Source organism: Lonchura striata, chromosome Z, assembly GCF_050655825.1.
Source record: "Lonchura striata isolate lonStrDom1 chromosome Z, ASM5065582v1, whole genome shotgun sequence".
NCBI lineage: Eukaryota > Metazoa > Chordata > Aves > Passeriformes > Estrildidae > Lonchura > Lonchura striata.
This window is the reverse complement of record NC_140740.1, coordinates 41,452,721-41,476,944: the sequence shown is the minus strand read 5'-3', so window position 1 is coordinate 41,476,944 and position 24,224 is coordinate 41,452,721. Positions and strand designations below refer to the sequence as shown.

The following is a 24,224-nucleotide window of genomic DNA, read 5'->3' as shown; positions in this document are numbered from 1 at the left end:
CTGGAGCTGCCTCTGCTGCCTGGTCCTCCTCCTGCCCATGTCTTCAGACATTATGTCACATCTCCTGGGGTTGCTTGCTGACTCCAGCCGCCCTCCCCAGGGGATAGAAAGCAGGTTCCTCTCCCCGTGGCAGCAGCAGTGCCCACATTTAAGAAGCTGCAGTGCTGAGCCGTGACTGCATTAGTTCTGCTACATTAGAACAGTAGCAAAGAGCTTAATTTAATTCGCTGGCCTGTATGCCGACACCTGAGGGCCACTAATTCACTGTCACGTATTCTCAGTGAAACCAGGCTCTTTAGTGTTCCATTTTTTTTTTTACTAGAAGAAAACCTTGCAAGGCAAATGCTCATTTTCTAGGGCTAGAGAGAAATATCTCTTTCCAAGGATGATGGCAGGTCAGGATGACTCACTTTTGCCCATGTCCACAAGGGATGGAAGATCACACATTTCTTTTTTTTTTTTAATTTCTTTTTTCCTTTGAAATGTATAAATTGATCTCAGTTCTGTCATTTTATGGTTAGCAGCATCCATTAAAAAGTTGATTCATGCTGATATATGGGTGGCCCTAAAACATTTATTCACCACAGGCTGTATTTGGACATTATTCAAGGGCTTTGAGCCTATTAGACTCTTCAGCACTCTATGTCTTCTCCAGTGATAGCATCAAGTCCTGTAGTAGTATTTGCTATGCAGTAACTTCCAAGAATCAAGCCTTGCCTGTGTTGTTTGCGCATGAAGACCCATTAGGCTAAATTAATCCCCAGGGTAAATGTACAGACTTCAACAGAATGTTATCAGGGATAAATTAGGCCTATTGATTTTTAATGAGGTTCTTACCTGAATAAAAAAAATAGAGTTTCTCTTCTGTTCTGGTCTATTGTTCTGCTGCAAGCATCACCAGAAGCACTTGCTTTGATCCTGAATTTTTAAACCTGGAAATTTTACATTTCTAAAAGGATTAAGAAACATTTTTCTTTCTCCCTGTTAAATGTGAGCAATGCCATCGTACAGTGGAATACATTTCCCAGAATTGACACATCTCCAAGTATCTTTTTCTGCAAACCAAGTGAATAAATTGCCTGAAAAAGTACAGACTTCCCGTAGTTTAATGCTGACCTCCTCTTTCAGGCACCACCCTCATCATAAGGGGTTTAGTCCATGCTAATGAATTTCTAGAGAAATAATTTTGAGAAGTACAAAGTGGTTTTTTTTTCCTTTAGCTGATCTGGCTGAGATAATTCATGTCTTGCTGTTTCATGCCAAGGATTTCTAGTGTCACCCCACTGTCTGAGCCCTCAGGTGGGTAATCTGGGATCACTCCACATCCCTGACCCCCTGGGTAGTAGCACAGCTCTTGAAAATGATGTTACAAATCCCATACTGTTTCCTGGGAGGGTGGTACAGAGTTGATCCCAGGTATGGACATTCAGAGCCAGGTCTTGTCAGGTGGCTTATCTCTGCCATTGTCATCAACGCCTCTGCTCTCCATAGGACGACAGAGAAAGCAAATTCTTTATAATTAGGTCTCTATGCCCAGACATTTGAAAAGAAACCATTCTATGATTCTGAAAAGTGACTCTTTCATCAGACTGGTTCATTTTAGTGCAAATGTTGCTCCCAAAGCTGCTGCCCCTGCTGAGGTCTGGGTCTGCAGAGATGGGACCATTTCAGTGGTTCATCAGTGGCATCCAAAAACAAATAGGGCCTGTGTCATCACAGCCCCATGGTGACATGCATGGCTTCAGGGAGTACATGTGAGTATCCAGGTGCCCTTTCAGGTGTGACTTCACTGTAGGTCCTCATGTGACTGGAGATTTTTTTTTTTTTTTAATATTCTGCACTGCATGGTTAAAGAAACTTTTCCATTACACCCAAATCTCTCTGGAGGCACAAAAGTACTGGTTAATTTGCATCCTTTATAATGTTTAATTTAAACTTTTAGCTTTCAAAATGAAGAAGCATTTGTTCATTTCCTAAAAACTATTAGCTATCTGTTGGGAATAGACTTTGTTTAATAAATGGTTGGCTTGGCTTTAACCACTAATCTAAATGGCAACATGTTGCAGACTCTCAAGTCATCAGTTTGTATTCCCAAATGTACCTCGCCTAGTGGAAGAAATATTTATATTTACTCAGAAATGCCAACAGAGGTTGCCTGTGTCCTTCTAGCACACATGATGAAGGCCAATGATTTGAACACTGGCGGTACTAGCTTTGGGTCAGGTAGTTGTACTTGAATAGTTTTTTAAGTCAACCTTTTTTTTTTACTTTTTAATGTATTTTCACTATATATATATAGCCATATGTATATATACAAATATGCATTTTCACTATATACATGTAGAAGGGTATATGTGTCTTTTGCAGAGCCTATATGAGATTTTCCTCCCTTCCCATTTGTGATCTCAGGTCTGTAACTTTAACTTTTCTTTCTCTTGGTAATCCCCATATTTCCTGCAGTTCCCTGGGCTGTGGAAGAGAGCTGAAATTTTCTAGTGCTTTGTATTGCAATTCCTTCTGCAGCATTTCATAGCAAAAGTAAAAGGAAACCCAAAATGTTTAAATTGGAATTTTCCTTTGGAAAAGCAATCATGCAGGAATATTCATGCACTGCCTGGCTCTGGCCCTTATTTAAGTAACACAAAACACCAGATGTAAACTTCTTACAGGCTTAATTGTGGGATTTGGAAAGTGATTCTTCTTTTTCATGAGCACGTCTTCCTTCCCAGACAACACTACAAAAAACTTCACCAAACCCGTCATCGGCGGCAGAGATAAGGAATGCTCCTATGCAGAAACATACCCTAAAAAGGGAAAGGCCAATATTGACTTGCAGGGAAGCTTAAGCCCTTTAAACTTATCCCCTGGACAAGGAAAATCAATGTCTCTTGTGAAAAAAATAAAAAAAAAGGGCTGCTACTGTTATAGAGCAGGATGTTAAGCTATGCTAGCAGTTGTATATTTTCCATTCAAAACTGTACCACTGTGTATATAAACACGGGAAGGTTTTGTTGCTGTATATGTCCAGATTTTTGACATGTGTAGGTGGAGCTGCTGCAGGAAAGCCTATTTGGGAGCTAGGAGCAGCTGTCCTAATGGAATATTATTGACTTTAGTTACATCAGGGGCTAAATATAGATTGAGCAGCAATGTACACAGGGCTGTGTCTGACAGCCAGGACAGAATGTGCTGCTTGACAGACAGACAGATGGACATTGCTCTGTGCAGATGCTCCTTTTAGGTCAGGGAGATCTCCTGGGCTCTTTTACCTGATACCACAACTCCCATAGGCATCCTGCCACTGGCCAGCCAGGGCTGTGGATCTGGCTCCAAGAGGAGACGTGGTCTTAGTCTGGATTTGAACACACTCCTGTAGGCACCTGTTGGCAGGGCTTCCCCAAGTCAGTGTGGTTGTGTTGATTTATGTGTGGTAAGGGGCTGAGACCAGCAGCTAAAAAACTACAAGGAATAATTATACTTTGAATATGTTGCCCTGGCCTTCCTCTATTTCCATCCTTAATCCCTCTGGTCCACCCTCTCTCCCATCCAATTGTGCTTTTGTGCTGTTTAAAATTTGTGATAGCATCCCCCCTTCTGAGCTCACACCTCCCTGAAGTTTTGTTTTTGAAGGCAAAACCTGGCATATCCAGCAAACATTCTTCAAAAGTCCTTCTGCAGCCTGGACTAAAAAAAATGACACATATGTGTAACATCTGTGCACATAAGAGGAGAGTCTATCCCTCTGCTAACCTTCATGGAGAAGGAGCATGGAGAAATCATCTGTGACATTTCTTGCTTCTTTGGGGCCGGAAAAGCTACAAAGGAGCCTGTTCTTTGTCTTGAATGAGGATGAAACCTTTCTAGGAAATTGGATTTTAATAATTTTTTTCTCCCTGCCTCCAACCCTTTGCTGCTGTTTTTAAGCCGGGAAAGCACTGGCATTGAAAGGGGTGTGCTTATTCTGACAGGCTTTATAGAGGAGCATCACAGGGCTGCAGTGCAGCTCAGTGCAGAGGTGTTGAACTCTGAAGACCTGGCAAGCCACAGGGATGCTGAAGGCAATGCCCAAAGTGCCCAGAAGTTCAGACAGGCTTCTGTATTTTCCTTTCTCAGAAGGAAAGCCCAAGGCTCTTGTATCATAGGAAGTGACAGTTTTGAAGTGAAGAGGGTTTAATAGTCTAAAAGCACCAGATTTGTGATTCTTTGGGAGAAAAGGAGCATGCACTTTTCCCACACTGCTGTTTGATCCCTCAGATTTAAATCCAGCTAATGTGCACAAACAGGACCTGTGTGGTGTCCCAGGTGGTTTATGGCTGCACAAAACATTTAGGCCACAGCTGCTCATATGTTAATGACTTACACGAAGCAGAACTTTTTATGAGAAACCATTTAAAGGCTTTGGGGTCACAAGAAACCCTACAGCAACACAAAGCAGCGATTGATCCAATTTATCAGACTCTATTTGCCTTCTCCTTTATAATCTGTAAGAGATATAGAATACTGTAGGTTTGTTTTCTCTCTTATCTCTAGTTCTTCCAAATTCACTGCAAATACACACAGTCCAGCAAACCTAAGCTATGTGGGAAAGGACAGCATGTATTATTGCTATTATTATTATTATTAATAATAATTAAAAAAATAATAATTTTTGTTATTATTCTATTTGGTAAACTCTTTTTACAGCCCCTTTTAAATGCTCTGATCAATACAAAGTGTAATTTTTGATAGCTGCTTTTGACAGCCTGTGGAGTGAAACTGCACACTCCCCTCCTGTTCAGTCTTTGGACAATCATTTTTTTGTCTAGAGTATGAGGAGGGAAGCAGAGTGAGTACATTGTCCTCTTAGATTTATAGTCCATGAGATAGGTCACAACCCTTAGCCACTTTAAGAATGATCTATACTTCCGAGGCCTGGGGGACAAACATGGAATATATATTGTATTACGCCTCGAGCGACCCTGGGCTGTGAAGGTGGTGCTGATCTGAGTCAGTCATTATGCAATGGCATCTCACCAGAGGGTAGGGAGAGCATGAACAGCCTGGAATGTCATCTCTGCAAGGCTGGTGCTGCTCCAACAGCGCGGATTGATAGTCCCAAGTCCCAGGAGCACTGATGATCCCTTTAGCAACATCCTTCCTCAATACAGGGAATTTTACGAGGGTAGAGAGACATATCTGGTTCTGTGTGTCTCCTGCAGCAGTGTTGCTACCAACTGATGTGAGTTTAGTGCCATAGAGAGGGATTAGGAGCTTCACCCGTTCAAGATGGTCTGCCATCCTTGGTTGTGGCCACAGCAGAGCATCGCTGCCAGCTCTACCACCACAGCTGGGCCTGCAGCTAAGCCTCACAAATGAAGCCACTTCACCCTTAACTTAATTTTTTTCATATCTGCAGAGTCAGCTGCAGTGAAACACACTTTGAAATGCCGAAAGTGGAGTTGCAGCCATTCAGTTGAGAGGAATAAATCCACCCTTCCTCTTCCTGCTCTGCCTCCAAGTGCTGAAGTCAGGCTTGGGGAAGCTCTACTTCTCTGTATTCACATTTCCAGGAGAGAGCAAGTGCTGTGCTGAGCTGTGATGGGGAGGTGTCTTTGGGTTCTCCAGTGCATGTTCAGTCCTCTGGGGATTTGACAGTATCCATTATGTTGAACATGGAGTATCCAGAATTTTCTTCTCCTGCTGAAATATTTGGCCCTTGCAAGCATAAAGCCCTATCAAGACTGACCCTTTGCATGTCCCAACCCAGTATATTCTGGGAGCACACAGATAACCTCTGGATTAGTTTAGTTTCTTCATCTTGGAAGCAAGGAAAACACCAATTAAAGCTGGAAATGGAAAGAAACAGAGATTAAATTTTGGATTTTTTTACTAACAGTTGTTTGTTCCTCTTGTCAAAAACCTTGAGACATGAGAAAATATTACCTGGAGTCCTTTCCTTGCTGAAACTGTTTATCTTGTGATCTTATTTCTTTCTCTATCTCTCTTATATTACTCTTATCATCCTTTTATCCAAAATCTTCAAAAGAGACCAGCAGAGCTCAGCTCTTATATCCCTTTGAATTCCAGTGGAAGGGTTACTTTTGGTTTTCTAGGAATGACAGAAAAGATTTTAGGCAGAAATAAACCACTGTGGTTGTGGGGGTTTTTTCCTGGTCTCCTAAACTTTTTTTTTTTTTTTCTGTATGCAGGGAGTGAGATTATTTGAGGGCTCACTATTGTATTTCACTGCTGAAGAATGTGGTGAGCCACCCATCTTTCCTGGTAGTGGGTATGGATTCATGCAGGACAGTCCTGAATATCCCGTTCTCATCTTTCTGCTTCAAAACCCAACACTTAGGTGAGATTATCTCATAGAGATTTCTTAACTTTCATCAACACACTTCACCTCAGGAATGACTGTGTAAACCTCATAGTTACACACTCCACTATGCCCAACAACACACACACATAATTTTTTCTTTCCTCTTCCATATCCTTTCACACAGACTCCCCTAGCCCCAAGCCATGGCAGAAGATAGAAGAGCTGGTGTTGTCTGTTCTCCATCACCTCAAATTCTCTTTGTCTTCAACCCCCACCTCCTCAGATGACCCCACTGTTAAACTAGAGTAAATGGGACCAAGATGTCAGGGAGAAAGAATACCTGCAGCTGTCATCATGTTCTTTCTAGTTCTATACTCTGTGTCAATCCCACCTTATGCTTGCTTCAGGCATTCGGAGCTCACACTCTCTAAGATGCCCTGCAAGTTTTTATCACACCTTGCTCAGACGGACATTTTATTGACTTTAGGCACTCATGTCATAAGCAAAGCATTTGTAAAAATTAGTATATGATCTTGCTGCTGTGTTGTGGGTTACTCCACTTTGCTTTGAAGATTACATACTGAAAATCATTCCCTGACAGTCACAAAACTGGTGCAGCTTTCAAGGGCTTCCCCAGTCATAAGCACTAGATGTTGGGCTGGAACATGGCTAAAGCTGGAATGAATTGAAATGTGCCCATTGTATTGAAATCTCTGTGGCCTGTGGCCTGATGCAATACTAATTTTGAGATGTTCCAGATGCCCTTTAATGGTTAGAGCACTCTTAATGCACAGCAGCTGCTGTACTTTGGAATAACTTTTGCTGCCAAATTCCTTCATGTGTAAAACCAAGGGTGCTTATCTGCTGTAATGGGAAAAAAAAAAAATTGCAATTGAAAGTATGAACTGAAAGGATTTATTAATCACTATCTACTTTTGCTTAAAGCTTGATCATTATCTTTTTCCTTTCTGTGTCTATAGATACATTTGTCTGTGCCATCTCTAAAGAAATCCATGCTCACATTCCTGCAACACACAGATTTAAATAAAAGCAGCCGACATCCTTAAAAGCTCCACAACTGGACAGTCCTACTTTTAAATGTGTGGGCAGCCTTTGTGCCCATTTGCCATCATTTCCAGCTTCCGTCACATTTGGCTTGCTTCAGAGAAAAAGTCTGCTGCCAGGATTTCTGCTGGCTGAAACAAGGGTGAAGTTCTGGCCTGATTAAAATCAATGGCAAAGCTCCCAGGAACGAGTAGGAGAGCAGACTGTGATTTGAAGTACTTGGAGGGCGTACACAAAGCAATCACACATAGCAGTATAATTGTGGCCATTTGATGGATGCTAAAGTTAGAGATCAACAACCAGCAGATAAAAATAACAGTAAGTTCTGCTGATTCCTAGTTCTGTTATTTTAACTACTGTTGAAAATCAATTCCTTTCCAGTCTTTCAGGACAGGTAAAAACACATTGCTTCCTATAGTAAAACTTGAGAGTTTTTTGGTCTTGGAATAAATACTGCCCTCCTATCCATGCTGCTGTATTGGCATCCTTAGTATTTTCCACACGTACATGCAGGACCTGTTAACATGTTAATGGATTTGTTTGCTTGTCAGGGAAAATTTTGCCCCCCTGCAATGACAGCTTCAAATTCATACTGCGAAAGGGCAGGGCAAGCAGTCACTCAATGGACAAGCACAACACAGTGCTCCCGGCAATAAAGGCTCGGATTCGAGACGGGTGCCTTGCCACTTTGATCTGTAGCGCTGGTTTAATCATGTTAATGTGCTGTCTAATTATGGTAAACACTGCATATTATTCAAATTATAAATGTATATTGCTGTTCACGTAGTCAGCCTGCAGACGTTTTCACGCATTAGTGTTTTCTAAGCTGAATGCCCTTTGGTCAGCAGCAGAGGCTGTGTGTTAGCCCGTTAGTTAAAAAGGGAGGTGGATGATCCAATACAGTGGCCAGACAACTTGGACCATGCTTTTCTTGGCATGCACTTGGGAGTGAAACAGTTTCTCTGAAGCAAAGTCGTCACTGAAAAATCCTGTGTGAGGTGTAAATCTAAAATCTGCCCTGCAGCCTCTCTCATCAGTATGAAACCATGCCCAGTGTGGTCTTGGATGCACAAGTTTCCCTGCCTTGGGTTACACCTACCTTAAGAAAAGAGTGATTTTCACAGTCAACAGCTTTGAGGATTCAGGTTTTGTTTCTTCCCCTCATAATAGACACCAGGTCTTGCTTTCCCAAAAGTTCATCTTGTTTGGTGGGCATCACTGGTGGGTGCCAAACTCATAAATGGGTTTCATCAGAAGCAACAGTCTCATTGCATTGAAAAGCAATCTCAGTCCTGGTTACTGGTCTGGAAGTCTGCAATTATATATCCAGGCTATCTCATTAGACACAGAAGTTTCTGAGATGGGCCCAAGGTAAAAAGTATTCCTCTAAATCTAGATCTGCAATTCCTCTTTGTCTGGGATTTCTGGGATTGTGTTGTGGTATTCTGTATCTAATGAAAGCATCCATAAATAAACTTATGCTTTAGTGATCTTGTTAATGATAAGAAATAATAATAACAATAGTCATAACAATCCCACTCATACTCCTATTGCTATTATTAATACTATTAGTAATAATGTCATGTTGGCTCTAGCTGCTATCAGATATCCAATGTGGCTTCTCTTGTAAGAGTAGTATCATTCAAATTATTTCACATGCACTGTAAAATGATTATGTAGCTATTTCAGTGCTTGCCATATTTTTATACTGTTGGTGTGGGTTAAGAGGAAGCTGCTGGGCAGAATGAAAACATAAGAGTACTTGATAGAACTGCTTAACAAGCAGGCAATCCAGAAAAGCTTGGACAATTCAATATATATCCATAAAGATAGATGCTTTCCTGGCAGAATATTTTTTTTGTTCCGAAATGGGAATTGTGCATGCACTTACAGTTATGCAATTAGACCTATAAAATTCTACTTCCTTGTATTAGGTATTTATATTTTCTTTTGAGGAGTTTCTTCTATTTTTTTTTTTCTGAGATGCAAGTGTGGATGCTTAGACTTGTATGCTTAGCATGCTCTTTTATTCTTTTGATTGCCTCCCCATTCTTTGTTCACCAAGGTCCAAGATGGAAAATTACATGGAAATTACTTCTGAACCTTGAAATTTAATTATTTTAAGGGACAGGAAGAGTTCCTTGAGACAAACTGTGTTATAATTCAACTGTCCCAGGTGGTTTCTTTGTTTGTTTGCTTTCCCTGTTTGATTTGTTTCCTTATGTAGGAATTGTTCTCAGTCATCAATGCCTGGTAGAGCTGAAATAGATAGGAGGAGCTGGAGAAAGACAGATTTTCGTGTTGTGAATGCCATATTCCTGAAGTTTTTTGGACAACTTGGTGTAATGGAAGATGTCCCTGCCCATGTCAGGGGGTGGAACTGGATCTTCTGTGAGGTCCTTTATAACCAAGATGTCCTATGTTCTATAGCTCTTTGTACTAATGAATTTTTTGTGTTAATAAATACCTCAGTAATTATTCTCTACTGATTTCAAAATTACTTGAACTGAGCATTTTGTATAGGTGATTGTGACAGAATGGCTTTTCTTGAGTTTGTATGTTGGGAACTCTGCCAGCAGTCATGTGTAAGTACTGATGCCTTCACTGGATGAGGATACAGGTTTGTATAAAAAGAGCTTCAAGAAAAAAACTCTCTAGGTGATTTTATAGGATGGTTTGTTATAGAAAATACTCATCAGACCACATAACTCTTAGGAAACCTATTGGTTGCTGTGTTTATGTTAGATACTGATATTTAAAGATACTGATATTTATAAATTTATTATTTGATCAAACTTTACAAATATATTTTAATAGATTTGGCCACATGTAGTGGAGGTGAAATTTATGATTAAATGGCACAAGAAAAGGGATGGGTGTTGTTCTGATCTTCAGACAAGAAGGCAAAATTGGCTGCCTAAGCAAATAAATTAAAGAGCTGTGATGAAATAATTTCATGCTGGATATAGCTTTTGTGCAGAGCAGAGGGAAGGAAGTTGCTGGAGGCACTTTGCAGAACCAGTGAGATACAGCATCCTAGTGGATGTGTGGTAAAGGGAGGAGAAGAGCTTCAGTTCATCAGCTCCAGCCCTGGTCTGTACAGGGCTCATCCTTTTGCTGCATTTCACCAGAGAAAGGGAAAAGGGGCAGAGATCCCACTGTGTCTCATGCATCTTGTTGCAGCTCCACTCCAAATCACTGCATTCAGATCACTGGAATTTTAGAAAAAAACATGAGTTCAGAAGGTTTTTTTATCCTTCCCACTTTCGATCATTGTCTTGACAAGTGTCAACAAAACAGTCACTGAAAAGAAGTTCAAGGGATGCCAGTGGGATCACAGACTCACCCACTAAGTGCCACCCACTAGATCAGGTTGCTCCAGGTCCTACCTAATCTGATACTGATTCCTCTCTCCATCACTTTGGCAGTCTCTGTCTCCATGTTCCCTTCCCCATCTCTCCCCCTCCTCACTGCCAGATCTGTGGTTGAACTCATGCAGCTGGGATGCTGCTCAAGGGACCGTGCTCGGCTGTGCTATGCCCAGAATCCTCTGACCATTGATCAGGACAGAAAGAAACAGGTGCCCTGTGATCCAGGAAGGAGCAGCTGCCTTTTTCTCCAAGGTTCCTGGCTGTGGAAGGGGAGGACAGGCTGTAAATTTGACCCATCTCCTGCAGCAGGAGGCTGGATGCTTGGTCACACTTGAGTGCCTGGTAGAGTGCCAAGGCCCTGTTTGATCATGGAGCACTTTTTACACTGGACTAAGACCTTTCCATTATAAACAAGGCTCATGGGAGTTCGGTCTTCCCTCTTCCTCCACCTCTGACCCAAGGTGTGAGGTCAGCTGGCTTAATCCACCCCAGGGCCAGAGGAATGAGGACACTAGTGCTGAAAGAGGCATCTGAACATGAGCAAAAACCAAAACAGATTTTGGTTTCCATCACATTTCTGAAATTCCAGGGTGGCTCAAGGTACTTGTTGGGCCCCATCTGTGACCTAAGATCCTATGGCCATGGTCCCTTCATATCCAAGAAGGAAAAGCTGAAAAGGATTCATTCACTGAAGATCTCAACTGGCTCCCAGCAGCAAAAAGTGTAGCTGGCTGCACCTACTTGAAAACTTGCTGTGCTTGGGGATTTTATAATACTTAAAAAACCCCTAAGTCTCAGATCACTACCCAGTTGAGCAGATACCTCTGTAGGAGGGTTCTCGCCCTTGGTATGACATTTGTCCTTCCTTGGATGCACATTTTTGGAAAGCAAAAGGAAAAGCAGGACCTAGAAGGTGTCAGTCATGATAGTTAAGCTTTGTCTCTTTCTGTCTTTCAGGAGTCAGTTCAGGACTGATTGTGTGCCTTTTTGGAAGCAAACCCATTAAAATGGGGATGTTATGATAGGTTTGTACATACCTTGGCCTGTGGGCTTGAAAACTAGGGGTGGAAATTCATCTATAAAGATGAACCTTGAGTATGGTCCAAACAAAGGACACAGGGAATGTTCTGCTTTGTCCCTGTCCCAGACACCAACACTGCAACTAAAGTCTTCATTCCATCATAAAACAAACAAACATACAAACAAACAAAACAAAAAAAAGCCTGAAATATGATCTTTGTAACAATGGAAACTGATAGCATCTTACAGTGAAGGGAGGGGGAGAACAAGGTTGCTGTGATCATTTCTGGATGAACCACTAGTTCACCACCTCCTTGAGGTCCTTGTTAGAGAAATCTATCTCAGTGCATATGCTTTTATTATCTCGTCTCTGTGGAGATGTGAATGATTTCACTTGGTTTCCAGAGTTGATGTCCTTGCTGCTTTTTGATTATTTTGTCTATATAAACCAGCCTGGTAGGTCTTGCAGCCTCCAAGAGTCTCTTCAGCACACTTTGTAAGAACATTTCCCTTGCTGTGTTTATTGTTTTATTGTTGCCAGGTTGTTCAGGAAAGAAAAAAGGGAAAAAAAAAAAAAAACAAACAACAAAAAAACAGAAAACCAAAAAAATCCCAGAAAACAAATCACTAGTATGGGGAAAAGAAAGGGAAAAAACCCCCACAAAACAAGCATGGGAAATTCAGCATAGACCATTAATAATTAGGGGGGGAAAGCAATGACTGAAGACAAACCAGGGACATGGGGCAAGGACAAAAATATCTAGAAGAGACAGAGGGTTCAGAGAGGGGATGAGTGAGAGTCTGGGCATATTTTGCATGCAAGTAAAAGAATATAGGCAGAAGTGAGCACTGCAACTGGATCCACAAAGCACCCTGGCAGCACGCTGAAAGGACTGGAGGATACTGTGGGGGCCCCAGGACAGAAGCTGGAGGGGTCTAAGAACCCCACTTGCACTCTCTGAGGTTTTGCTCTCAGCCTGGACCCCACATGCAGGGAGAGAGCAAAGCATCTCCCTACAAGACAGCCCCTTCAGACGATGCCTGGGTCTCTGGAATAATAGATGGTGTTTTTACAACCTCTCAGAGGTCTGTTCCTGGGTAGACAGTGAAAGGCAATACCTCAAGACCACTAGGTTACAGAAGGTTGTAAAACTGCTCCTCCCCATATATTTTTTTGACAATGCTTTCACTGAGGAGTGTTTCCTCTTTTTTCTTTTTTTAAATTTTATTTTTATTTTATTGCCATTGCAATCAGTCAGTCTTTTTTTTTTTTTTCCTCCCTCTCATCCTCCCCTTTTCACTTTGACCTATCAAACTGTAAGTCTTATTTCAAGCTGACATGGAGGCATTAAATGAGTGACTGGGACACCAATTTAAGGGAATTGATGATCTTTTGGGCTTACACTCTCACAGGTCAAATGATAATGTTGCCCTTCAGGTTAAATTCATACATTACGTAGGGAAAACCAGGAGCTTAAACTCTACCCAGGTCTAGAACGACACAGGCAAAGTTTGGCCATAAACAATAATTTAAAAACTGATTTTGAAGAGGACAATGCAGGGATGTATAATTTTTCATTTGTTGTTTTCACAATTTTTCTTTTTGTTGTGTGTTTTTCTCCTCTAAATTTCTGTGCTACCCTGAAGGCAGCCATTCTTTGTATTCTGTAAACTTTTAAGTAAAAATGTTTGTCCTACAGTAGAAAAAGACAGATATGGAGAAAGAAATCCAGATGGAGTGAGGGACAGAAATACAGATAGAGATGGAGATGGACTAGTATAGGCATAGCTAAAGATATGATTATAAATAATATGGATACAGATAAGTATATAATTAAAGATAAAGGTATAAAGATACTTATATCTATTTTATTGTGTCCCAGACCATGGGTACCACCAAAAGAAAAGGCTTGAGGTTCACAGGGCTTACAGTCTGATTTATTGGCACACCAGAGCAAGGCCTACAGCTGATATCATTATACTAATTATTAATTAGATTTGCTGCCTTCCCTGTTTATTATAGACTCCTTTCTGCCCCATCACATTCTCTCTATGTAAATTTTTCCAATCCATGTCTACCTTCTCTTCCCTTTGCCTCATTGTCCTGCTGCCACTTACCAATGACCAATTACACTTTGCTCAAAATAAAGAACCTTAAGCTACTGAATAAGCAGGGAGAAATTACTAGCCCATCCCATTTTTTTTTTTTGTTCTGGTTTGTGTTCTCTGTGGAATCATAAAAAAATCATCAGTAATAGACATTTATTCCCTTCTGCACTCATGACAAATGAGATTGGCATTTTGGGTTCTTAGCTGCTAATGGTTGCAAAATGGTTTAAAACCTACTGGGTCCATTCAGAATAAAGCCTGCAGTTACTTCTATGGTCATAGATTTTGATAAATACATTATTTTCTTTGGGGAAGAATCTAGCAATTCCATAGACCTAAAAAGAAAAAAAAAAAGGCATAGCAAAACCAAAAACTACATGAAATTTTGGCTCATGGATGTAAATAGGAATTGTCTGTTGTGTGAGAGAGGAGAGGAAAGAGCATCGATAGCCATGTGTTTGCATTCACTTCTCCATCATGTAGTAGGTCAGAGGAACACTGGACTGCTGTCTCAAGGCATGGTTCTTGCTATGCTGCACAGAGCAGGGCAATGCCAGTGTGATTTTGGGTTGATCCTTGCAGTTGTTTTTACGGGGCAAGGATGAGGTCTGCAGGGAAGATGGTGTTAGATAGAGCTTGGCTGATCTCCAGTGGTTAAAATACCACTGAAGATTCAGCTAAAATGCTGAATTTGCATCTAAATCTAAGTCAAAGATGGGGACATAGTTGAATGCTTGGCCACAAAAAGAGGACAACTCTCACCTTAGTGCAAAGAGCTTAAACCATGTCTCTCATCCAAGAAAACATTTAATTGCTTGGGCTTTATTGCAGGGATAGTACTGAGACAGATACTTAACAGGTACTATTCAAGTGGGAAAAAAAAGACATCTGTTGAAACTATAAACCCATATTGCTTTCAAATATGTGGCTTGACATCATTTGCAGTGGCCTCACATTCAACACCAGCAAGAGGTCTGGAAAGAGGACACCAGATAAGCACTGCTGCCCCAGACAGTCTGGGGAGGTTTCGTCTCTCAATGCAAAGTTTTTGCCTGTCATTTATCAGTCCTCCATTCAGGACCCAACGGGGACAAACTCCTCACACTGGCACCCCTGAGAGCTCCTATCCCTGAAGCTGAGCTGTGGAGTTGCTTGAAGGGGATGAGAGGCTGCCAACTCTGGGCTGGGCTTCCAGGATTTCCTAGTGGCACCTCTCACTGGGAAGGTTTCATCAGGCATTGGGGCAGCAAACAGCTGCATCTCACTTTTCATTCCTAGAATTTTGCAATATTTATACTGGAAAGGCCATACTATAAATGCAGGGGTAGGTGAAGCAAAAAAAAAAGTTAAAATAATTGGCAGATAAGACCACCCAATGTTTTGAGCCAGGACATGAACGGTTCTATGTCTATGACATTCTGGGGAGCTTGAGTATAATTTTTTCACCCCAGTCTTTTGAGTTATCTTTGCAGAGTTCAGAAATCAAGAGCTAACTATTTTCTCTGAAAGCAATTCAGTTTCCCAGTCTTTACATGTTTAGGCTGCAGATACCAATGAATTATTTGTGAAGGTCATGTTGAATTTGTAGGACACCATTAACAGTTTCCTTCAAGAGAAGCAAGCCTGCTTTCAGGAAATTTCTCTGAGAAATTGGTTATTACTGCTATTATTTTTGTGGAATGTGTTATTTGGTGATGCTGGGTGAGTGCTAGTTTGGTAGGTTGGATGTTTGTATTGGATATTTCACCTTTGGTAATTACCAGCTTTGCATTAGGAGACCTTCAGCGCAGACACATCTGACAAGGAAATGCATCTGATATTTCCCAACAGCACTTTACAGTTGTTTCAAATAAATAAATGAGGGCTTATCTTCCCCAGATCCTGTTGAGGTAGTCAGCAGCTTGAAGCAGGTAGATAGATTGCTACCTACACAGAAATGACAAGTATCCTCCAGGCCCAGGAGAGAGAGATCACTTACAGCAAGGACACTGAGAGTTTATGAGCCACCAAGGAATAAATATACCACAAAGAGTTCTCCCATATGTAAACTGAAGTGAAGGGTTTTTGCCTCAGTTTAGAAATAAGGAAAAGAAAAAAGTATTGCTGATTATTATGTTTTGTTTTCCATCTTATTAAAGTCTAAATGTAACTTCTAAACACCAGTGAGTTGTTTATTTAACTTTGAATTATCATGTCACAGAAATCTACCTTTCATTTTCAGGCAGAAGCCTCAAAACTCAGAACTTTGATTAATAAAATATGAAGAGTTTATGCTATCTGTTTCTCCTGGTTTGAAGGAACAATTTTTCTGCTACTGAGAAGACAGGCAGCATTACTAAGAAACACAGCTATTTTGCTCTCTCTCTCGGGCATTGGACTAGGGAGTGAAATATGTGGGCAGAAATCTCAACTCTGCCAGAGACTTTTTGGGTGATGATGGCTGGATCAAAAAGGCATAACTTTCCACATCCTGGAGTCATATCATTTTTGAGAGAGTCACTCAAGGTCTTTCTAGGAGAATTCTGGAGATGCTGGTTTGCTCTCTATAGATGGAGTCTGGAATCAGCTGACACTTAGATGTCTAAGTAGATAAAAAAAAACCCCTTTCTCTTCATAATTTGGTCCATCTCCAGATTCTCTCAGTTAAATGGCCATAACAATCTATCTTTTTTACCCATGCTTCTGGGACTGCCTCAGGGCTTTGTTGTCTCAGCAAATGTTGCCCAGTGCAACAACATGATGCTTCTGGTACTGGCCATGAGGTCTTACTTTTATTTCAGATAATAATAATGACAACAAAAATAATTATATAATAATAATAATAATAATAACATAAAATAATAATAATAATAATAATAATAATAATTATAAATTTTTAGGTCATTAATGGGAGTTTGTTGCATGTAATAGGTTGATATCAACCTTGTCCATGGCAGGCAGAGGGGAGTGGAATGAGATGATCTTTAAGTCCATTTCAAACCAAGCCTTTCTATGATTCTGTAGTTTACATCTTTATTAAACTTGTGCTATGTACAGTGCTAAAATAAAACAGCCTGAACATCAGTTTCACCAAGTTTCATGCCTGAAATCCAAAATATAAAGTGAATGTAAACATCTAATCAAAATCTAGGTATTAGCATGGCATCCTGCGATATTTGAGAACTATGAATACAGGATGCCTGCATGGATGTACAAACATAAGGCACAGTGGCATGACACATGAAAATTAAGTATGTTTTTTTGATTCTGATGTCTAAGTTGTTATATTAGAGGTTATGCAAACCTCCTTCTGCTGTTGGAAAGACAAACACAGTTTTGTTTTTACATGAAGTTCAAGATCTTCAAGCAAATGAAAGTGTGAATTTAAGGCAACAAACTCATTCACAATAACAGTATAACAAGAAGCTAGAAGTTTTGCACAAATCTGAAGTTTGGGCCTGAAAATGCAAAACAACACAAAGAACAAAGCTTTCCACTCACTTTTCTGTGGCAAACGGAGAATAGGGGACATGCAAAGCATTTGTTTTTAATTTGTTTGTTTGTTTTGGACTTGTCCTAATGAAGGGCTTTTCCTAGCTGTTCCCTTCCTCCCCCACCTCCCCTGACCTTCCAGACTCCCTTGTGCTTCTCTCCTCTTTCCTTTTATTTATTGAATTTTTGAAAAGAACCAAAGGGGGTCCCCAATATCCCATCGCCTTGGTGAGCTTGTTTCCCTACAGAGCTGCAGATGCCAGGCAGAAAGGACTGAAACAGGCAGCAGAGAGGCAAGGAGAGTGTTATCAATCATTCAACATGTTAAAAGAGAAGAAGGAGCAAGAAAAAGAGGGAGAGAGAAGGCGGGAAGTGGGGTGGGGGGAAAGAGCCTGGGCTGAATTGGAGGAATTTCCTCCCCCTGGTTGCTGAAGGGAGGTTTTTTGGACATCTGCCCAGACACATGCCGAGTCAAAGAAGCGGGATAAATTCTGGAAGAATGAATGGAGGGAGAGGAGGGGTCAGGAGGACAGAGGGGACCATGGGCTACGGGGAGCAATGGCAGCTACAGGGACAAAGGAGGTCTGTAAGGGAAGACTGTAACAACAGCATACGTGTGTGTGTGTGTATGTGTGTATGTGTGTGTCTTTTTCTTCTTTTTTTTTTTTTTTTTTTTTTTTTTTTTTTTTTGTGCCTGCTAGATGTTTCAAACATTTATTTCTTTAAGGTCCCTGTGTATAGCAGTGAGACCTCTTGATTTTATGGTAAGGGGCAGCTTGTTTTCTCTTGGATCTTCTGTATTGCCTGAGACAGACCAGGTGCAGGAACAAATAGAATCTATAACCAGCCAGGCTGCATCAGGGTTGGTAAACACATTTTGAACAGCAAGGGCAGTATGATTGAGCAAAACTCATGGTAAGCTCTCTCCATCTTCTAATATCTCCAGGCAAGCCAGTGTAACCTGAAGGATGAACTGTGCCAGGCAATTTCTGACTGTGAGTCAGGGCATAGATGGGCAAATTGAGTGGTCAGCTTGGGCAATTCAGATGGAAAGTTAGAAAAATCATTCTGTTTAGCAGACCTGGGATGTGCAGGTCATGCTCTGGGCAGCTTGTTTCTATGCCTTCTCTATCCCTGAGGTTTTAGGAGCTCACTCCCTTGGCTCTCTCAGTTTAGCTGTTCATCCAAAGGAACTCTGGACTTTTTGGAGGGTTGATGTGGGTTAGGACCTGCTCAGATTGCTTAGATGGAGAGACAGCCAATAAAACTGGGCTGGCAGTAATCCCTGTCCAGAAGAGCCAGCTGGACATGGATTGGTAGCAGTAACTCCTTCCTTGTGTCTGATTCAGCCAAAAAAATTTTGTCAGTCCATCCTTTCCGGTCTCTGCTGGCCTTAAGAACTATGAATCTGAGAATGGCTCTGAATTTGCTGAAGAGTCTGTGTGACATCTTATGTACCCCAGGTAGACAGTCATAAGGTATTTTTATTAATGTTCTTCCAGGCAATCACTCTGGTTATGAGCCACTTTCATGAACTCCACCCCAAAGTGGTAAGCACCCCTTATGCTCTTGAAGCAGCTTCTTGCTATGGTTGAATCTTGCTCTGATTGTGCCACCCTTTTCTTGCATAATTTTGATAAGTTTCTGATGTTTTTTTCTTTTTTTATCTTTATGAGTTCTTTATTGTACTCATCTAGTGTGACCAAATCTTATCCAGAGCTGGAATTATTAGGGCCACCTAAAGAACTGAGGAGTAAAGCCTCTGTCAGCTCAGAGCCTGCATCCATAAAGCTGTTTTGTTTCAGCTGTTCATGAAAAACTTGCTATTCATGTAAGAAAGGATTTCATGCTTGAGACAGGTCACTTTTCCATCATAACACATAATTATGGAACAATAAATAAGACCTCCCAATGTGAAGAATTCATAGAATCATAAAATCATAGAATATCCTGAGTTGAAAGGGACCCACAATGATCATCAAAGTCCAATTCCTGGCCCTGCACAGGAGAAGCCCCAGAATCACAACCACATGTCCAAATGCTTCTTGAACTCTTTAAGGCTTGGGGCTGTGACCACTGCCCTGGGGAGGCTATTCCAGAGCCAGACTACTCTCTAGGAGAGGAACCTTTCCCTGATGCTCAGCCTAAACCTCCCCTGACAGAAGTTCATGCCATTTTCTTGGCTTCTGTTATGGGTAACCTGTCTGCCCGTCTTCTTCCTCCTGGGAGGAAGCTGCAGACTGACTGAATAGGCCTGGGCAACTTACCTGGGTTATTGATTTTACAGAATAGAACAGAGAATCACAGAACGGTTTGGGTAGGAAGGGGCCTTAAAAATGATCCAATTCCAACCTCTGCGCAGTAGTCTGAGATGCCACACACTGCTGGGTCAAGGTACTCAGGGCCCCAGAGGTTTAAGGGTATTCTCTCTACTGTGACATTCACTTGTGCCAGTACAGTCCATAGATTTCTAAAACTATGTTTTTGGTAAATGAATGGACTAATTGACTCACTGAAATTCCAAACTACCTGGAAGGTGCTTTTGATGCGATCCCAAACTGAAGGTTGATCTGCTGTGATGGCTCTGGTCAGCATTTTGTCACCCATAGGTTTATCACATTGTCTGCTCTCTTTTGGTCCAAAAAATCCTCTGATCACCTGCTTCCAAAGCTGTTCTAAAGGTAGCAGCCACTACAAGGCTGTTTGAGATAAAAATTCTCTCCTGATATTTTAGCAAGTAGAAGACTCAAAAATAAGCTTGATCTGTTTGTTATATTCATTGCCATTGTCACACTCTTGCTGTAGCTGAAAATGTTTCTATTGGTACAAATTGTAGTTAAATTGGCTTTGCAGAAAATATCCTTCTTACCACCTCAAGAAGCAAATAAACAGAGATGTATCCCCAGAGCAGGTTCAAATATAACATTTTGATCACTCACACAAAGCAAACATTGGTGTAATTCGTTCATCGGTTAGTTTTTCTAGCCCCTAAGATAAGCACAAAGGAGATAAGCATGAAAAGGAAACATGAAGAAATAGGGCTTTTATCTAGAATAATCATTATAATAATTTTGTATTGGGATGCAATGGCTTTAAAGGAAGCAGTGGATGGCAATACTTGCATTACACTGCATTAGCCTATGTTAAAGGCCTACACCAGTGTATTAATTCAGTTGTTTCATTTATCTTTAGTATAGCAACCCATTCTTTTTCACAAAATATCCAATTAATCCTTATTTTGCACAACTGAAATGCTGTTGACCTGCAAATACAAAATCAGAGCTTACAAAAAGTCTCCAGCTGTTTGGCCTATGGGAATTCTGAGAATCCAGAAAAGCCATTTTTTACTTTATTACTTTTGTGAGTACAATCATGTTGTTGAGAGACAATTCATATTAGAACACAGTCAGGGACATCACCAACTGAGCAACTTGATCTAGTGGAAGGTGTCCCTGCCCATGGCAGTGTGCTGGAGCAAGATGAGTTTTGAGGTCCCCCTCCTTTTAGGAGTCTATGACTTGTATGTCAGTGTTAATGGTGGGGCATTCCTCCTTGGTGTTATGCTTGTTGCTCTGCTTAGAGCAACAAAGCTCTAAGAGCCTGGGACTCAGAGCCTTCTTCCTTCTGCTGCCACAGTCCCAGTGAACACAATTTTAAAATCTGGGTTTATTTCTATTTTGGGTGGAATGAGAGAAGGCTTGCTCCCTTGCTGTTGGAGCTGCTCAAGTTGATAGTAGGGAAGCACCCTGTGGCTTGCACAGCTGTGATGTACCAACTGCTGCAACCTGGGAGAGGATTTCAGCCTCTGGTCTTGCAAACTTGGCTTCATATTCACTTCAGTATGATTGTTAGAAATAAAAGACAAAATAAAGAAGAACATTCAGAAAAGTCAATTTAGCTATAAATAAATCACTTATATAAAAGACAAAATAAAGAAGAACACTCAGAAAAGTCAATTTAGCTATAAATAAATCACTTATATTAGCTACCAGAATCCAAAGTTTACTTAGAACGTGCACTATGATGTTTTTCACATGCAACACTTGAAGTGCTGGTCTGTATAACCCAATACGGATTTTATGCCAGGACAACACCCCATGTTTTATCAGTGTAATATAACAATAAGTAAGTCATATGGCACCTAGATTACACACAGTTTTGAGAATTAGGATGCCTTTAGGGATATTTTTTTCCCCTTATTCTTACATAACTGCAGTCTAGAATCGTTACTTCAGTGTAATGTTATCCATGTAGTAAAAGCAATGTAACTTCTTCATGGTAACTCACCTATTTAAGGTAGAAATGACCACTTTTTGTTCCAAGGCTTTGTTACGACAACAGTGTGTTTTTTATTTGGTGCCAAAGAGTTTTGATCATCAGTGAATGTATCCACCAAAGATATTGTGGGAGAAGTGTGTGTGTAAGGCACACGTGTAATTATAGATCCAGGTTGCATCTGCTTAAGGTTTACTGTTTCATCACAGATCTATGTATACTAATCTAGATATAAAAATGGCTCCTAATAAAGCAAAATTTGTTGCCCCATCAGAGAATTTTCCCAATGTATATTCTCTGTATAGTTCTTGACTACTGGTCCTTGAGTTGAGCTCAGTATTTCCAGGCCAAAATGATGCTATAATCCTAAATGATGGTGTATATTATTTTTCCTCTATATTTTCATAGTGGCTGATTTTCACAAAGTCAGTATCTTTCACAAAGTCAGTATCCATCTCTGTCCAAATAAATAGATATTACCTTATAAATCACTACCACAGGGGATCAAATCATATACCCAGTTTTGCTGGCTCTTTTCCTCAATGACTGAGACCCAACCCCATGTTTACTGACTGCTACTGATATTTAGCTCAGATATAGGTATTTGGTGTAAAGAATGGTCTGTCTTCTTTACCCAGCCAGGAGATTGACCTGTCAGCCCAGAGACTGGGGTTGACAGTGCCCTTTGTTGAGCTCTGATTACAACAGTGCTGGCAAAGCCACCGTTGTGTTTGGCACTTGTTGGTCTCGGATTTGCTCCACAGTGCTGTACACTGAAATGAAAAACATCTGGTCAGCTCACATGCTCTATTTAGACTGGTTACACAAATTCATGAGATTATGCAACCGAGACCAGCGATCTTATTTCTCCCTCTTCTGAAGCATTTAATATTTTGTCTTTAATCACATCAGACAGACAGCTGGCTGGTTCCCAGGTGGCCTTTCTCAGAGGGCGAGCCTTGCTGCTTGACCGTCGGCACAGGTCAGCCTGCCACCACCTCGCTGCTCTGCAAGGATGCCTTGTGTCCTCCCTGCTTCCCTTCCTGAGCAATGGAAGCTTCTGCCAACAGACCAGCTGTGGAAGCTGGTGGAGTTCTTGAAGTGCAAGGAGCTTCGTCAGGCAGTGTATTGAGCTTGCTTGCTCCTTGGGTTCCTCCTTTCTGACAGTGTGGGCCATCCAGCAGGCAAGGCAGAGCTGATAACCCTCAGCTGCAGCTCCGGGAAAGGCTGTGGATTCCCTGACACTGATGATGCTCCTGGGGAAAGGAGCACGGTGAATCACAACAGGAGTTTAAATCAGGATTTCTGATGGCTTTGCTCTTACCGTCCTCTTTGATAATAAATGGCTCAAGCATGCATTTGATCAGGCTGCCTCTTCAGCTCCTGAGTGAGGAGTTTCCTGTGCATAGTGTTTATGAAAAGCTCAACACTGGAAAATGGCAGTGCTCTCTAACTGGCTTCCCACCAGGCTCATGGCAGCTGAAAATCAAGTTTAGTAGCTCAAGCTCAGTAAATTAATCTTTTAATTAAAATATGTAATTTAATGTTAGAGACCTCATTCTCCAAGAAGGGTACAATTATAAATGCCCACATCTGACCTGGATTGCTGAAAATTGGCATAGTGCCTCTATTAGGTTAGAGATAGCAAACCCAATCTGATTTATTGCTGTAACCCTTTGCCAAGCAGACAGACACAGTCTTAATCCCAGATACAAAAATATGAGTAATTGGTCATTGGAGTTGACTTACTTTGCATGTGAGGTGACCAACACCCCAGTTTGACCACAGGGAGAGCTGTGGATTCTGAGCCCACATAGTGCCACATTGAATCAGCTGCCTGCAAAGAGATGAGTGGGGATGGTGCTCAGCAGTCAGTCCCAAACTCTGTATCTAGAGGCTGCCCAAAATTGCTATCACAGTCTATGGGATCTGATAAGAATTTCTCCTTCTTTGTATATGTGTCTTTCTATGTTTGCATATAAATAAAAAGCAGGTAAACTAATAGGAAATAATTAGTGCTTCTTATCTCAGGAGCCCAAGCTGATTTCTTCCACTTCCTAGTTCATGCCTCCTTTATAAGTGCCTTTCTCCTTCTTTGTATATGTGTCTTTCTATGTTTGCATATAAATAAAAAGCAGGTAAACTAATAGGAAATAATTAGTGCTTCTTATCTCAGGAGCCCAAGCTGATTTCTTCCACTTCCCAGTTCATGCCTCCTTTATAAGTGTTTTCTCTTTATCATGTGGTAAACTCTGCTGTAATCCTGGACTTCACCAGCTAAGATTGAGGAATGGCTCCTTTAATTTGCTTGGAAGTGGTCCAGTCTTTGGTGTCTGGATAGCTCTGGTTCGTATCTTAATAATTTTCATGCCTTTGCATGAATTTTTAAAATAGGAAATACCCTGGTGAGCCCCTGGATCTTATTCTCTTGGCTGGCAGCTTCCTGTCTCTATTAAGGCAGCCAAATAAATCTCATTCTCCAAAACCACAAGAACTCCTCTTCCACACAGGGAGAGGAGCCTGAGCTTTAGCTGGGAGGTGCATGCACAGACGCGTGCAGACGTGCAGGCATGCACTGCTTGATTCACTATTCCTCTCGTCCCCCTTTCACC

At 41.2% G+C, this 24,224-nt stretch overlaps 1 protein-coding gene and 1 long non-coding RNA gene across 7 annotated transcripts in view; one reads left to right on the top strand and one right to left on the bottom strand.

Moving 5' to 3' along the window:
- The window catches only part of SETBP1 (SET binding protein 1), a 267,547-nt gene that overhangs the window by 73,463 nt on the left and 169,860 nt on the right, over window positions 1-24,224 (top strand). The window contains exon 4 of one of the 5 annotated variants that reach the window (XM_085566090.1): window positions 18,840-18,887. The exons of the other annotated variants lie outside the window; for them this stretch is intronic. Coding sequence (XP_085422216.1) covers window positions 18,840-18,887 — 48 coding nt within the window. The remainder of the gene's footprint in view (window positions 1-18,839; window positions 18,888-24,224) is intronic. 5 annotated transcript variants of the gene reach the window in all.
- The window catches only part of LOC144248267 (uncharacterized), a 46,368-nt gene continuing 23,372 nt past the window's right edge, over window positions 1,229-24,224 (bottom strand). The window contains exons 2-4 of one of the 2 annotated variants that reach the window (XR_013341658.2): window positions 23,362-23,449; window positions 8,466-22,868; window positions 1,229-5,825 (exon numbers count right to left, since the gene is read on the bottom strand). This is a non-coding gene — a long non-coding RNA (uncharacterized LOC144248267). Of the gene's footprint in view, window positions 5,826-8,465; window positions 23,450-24,224 lie in introns of both variants that reach the window. The other variant, XR_014951055.1, reaches the window with a different exon arrangement.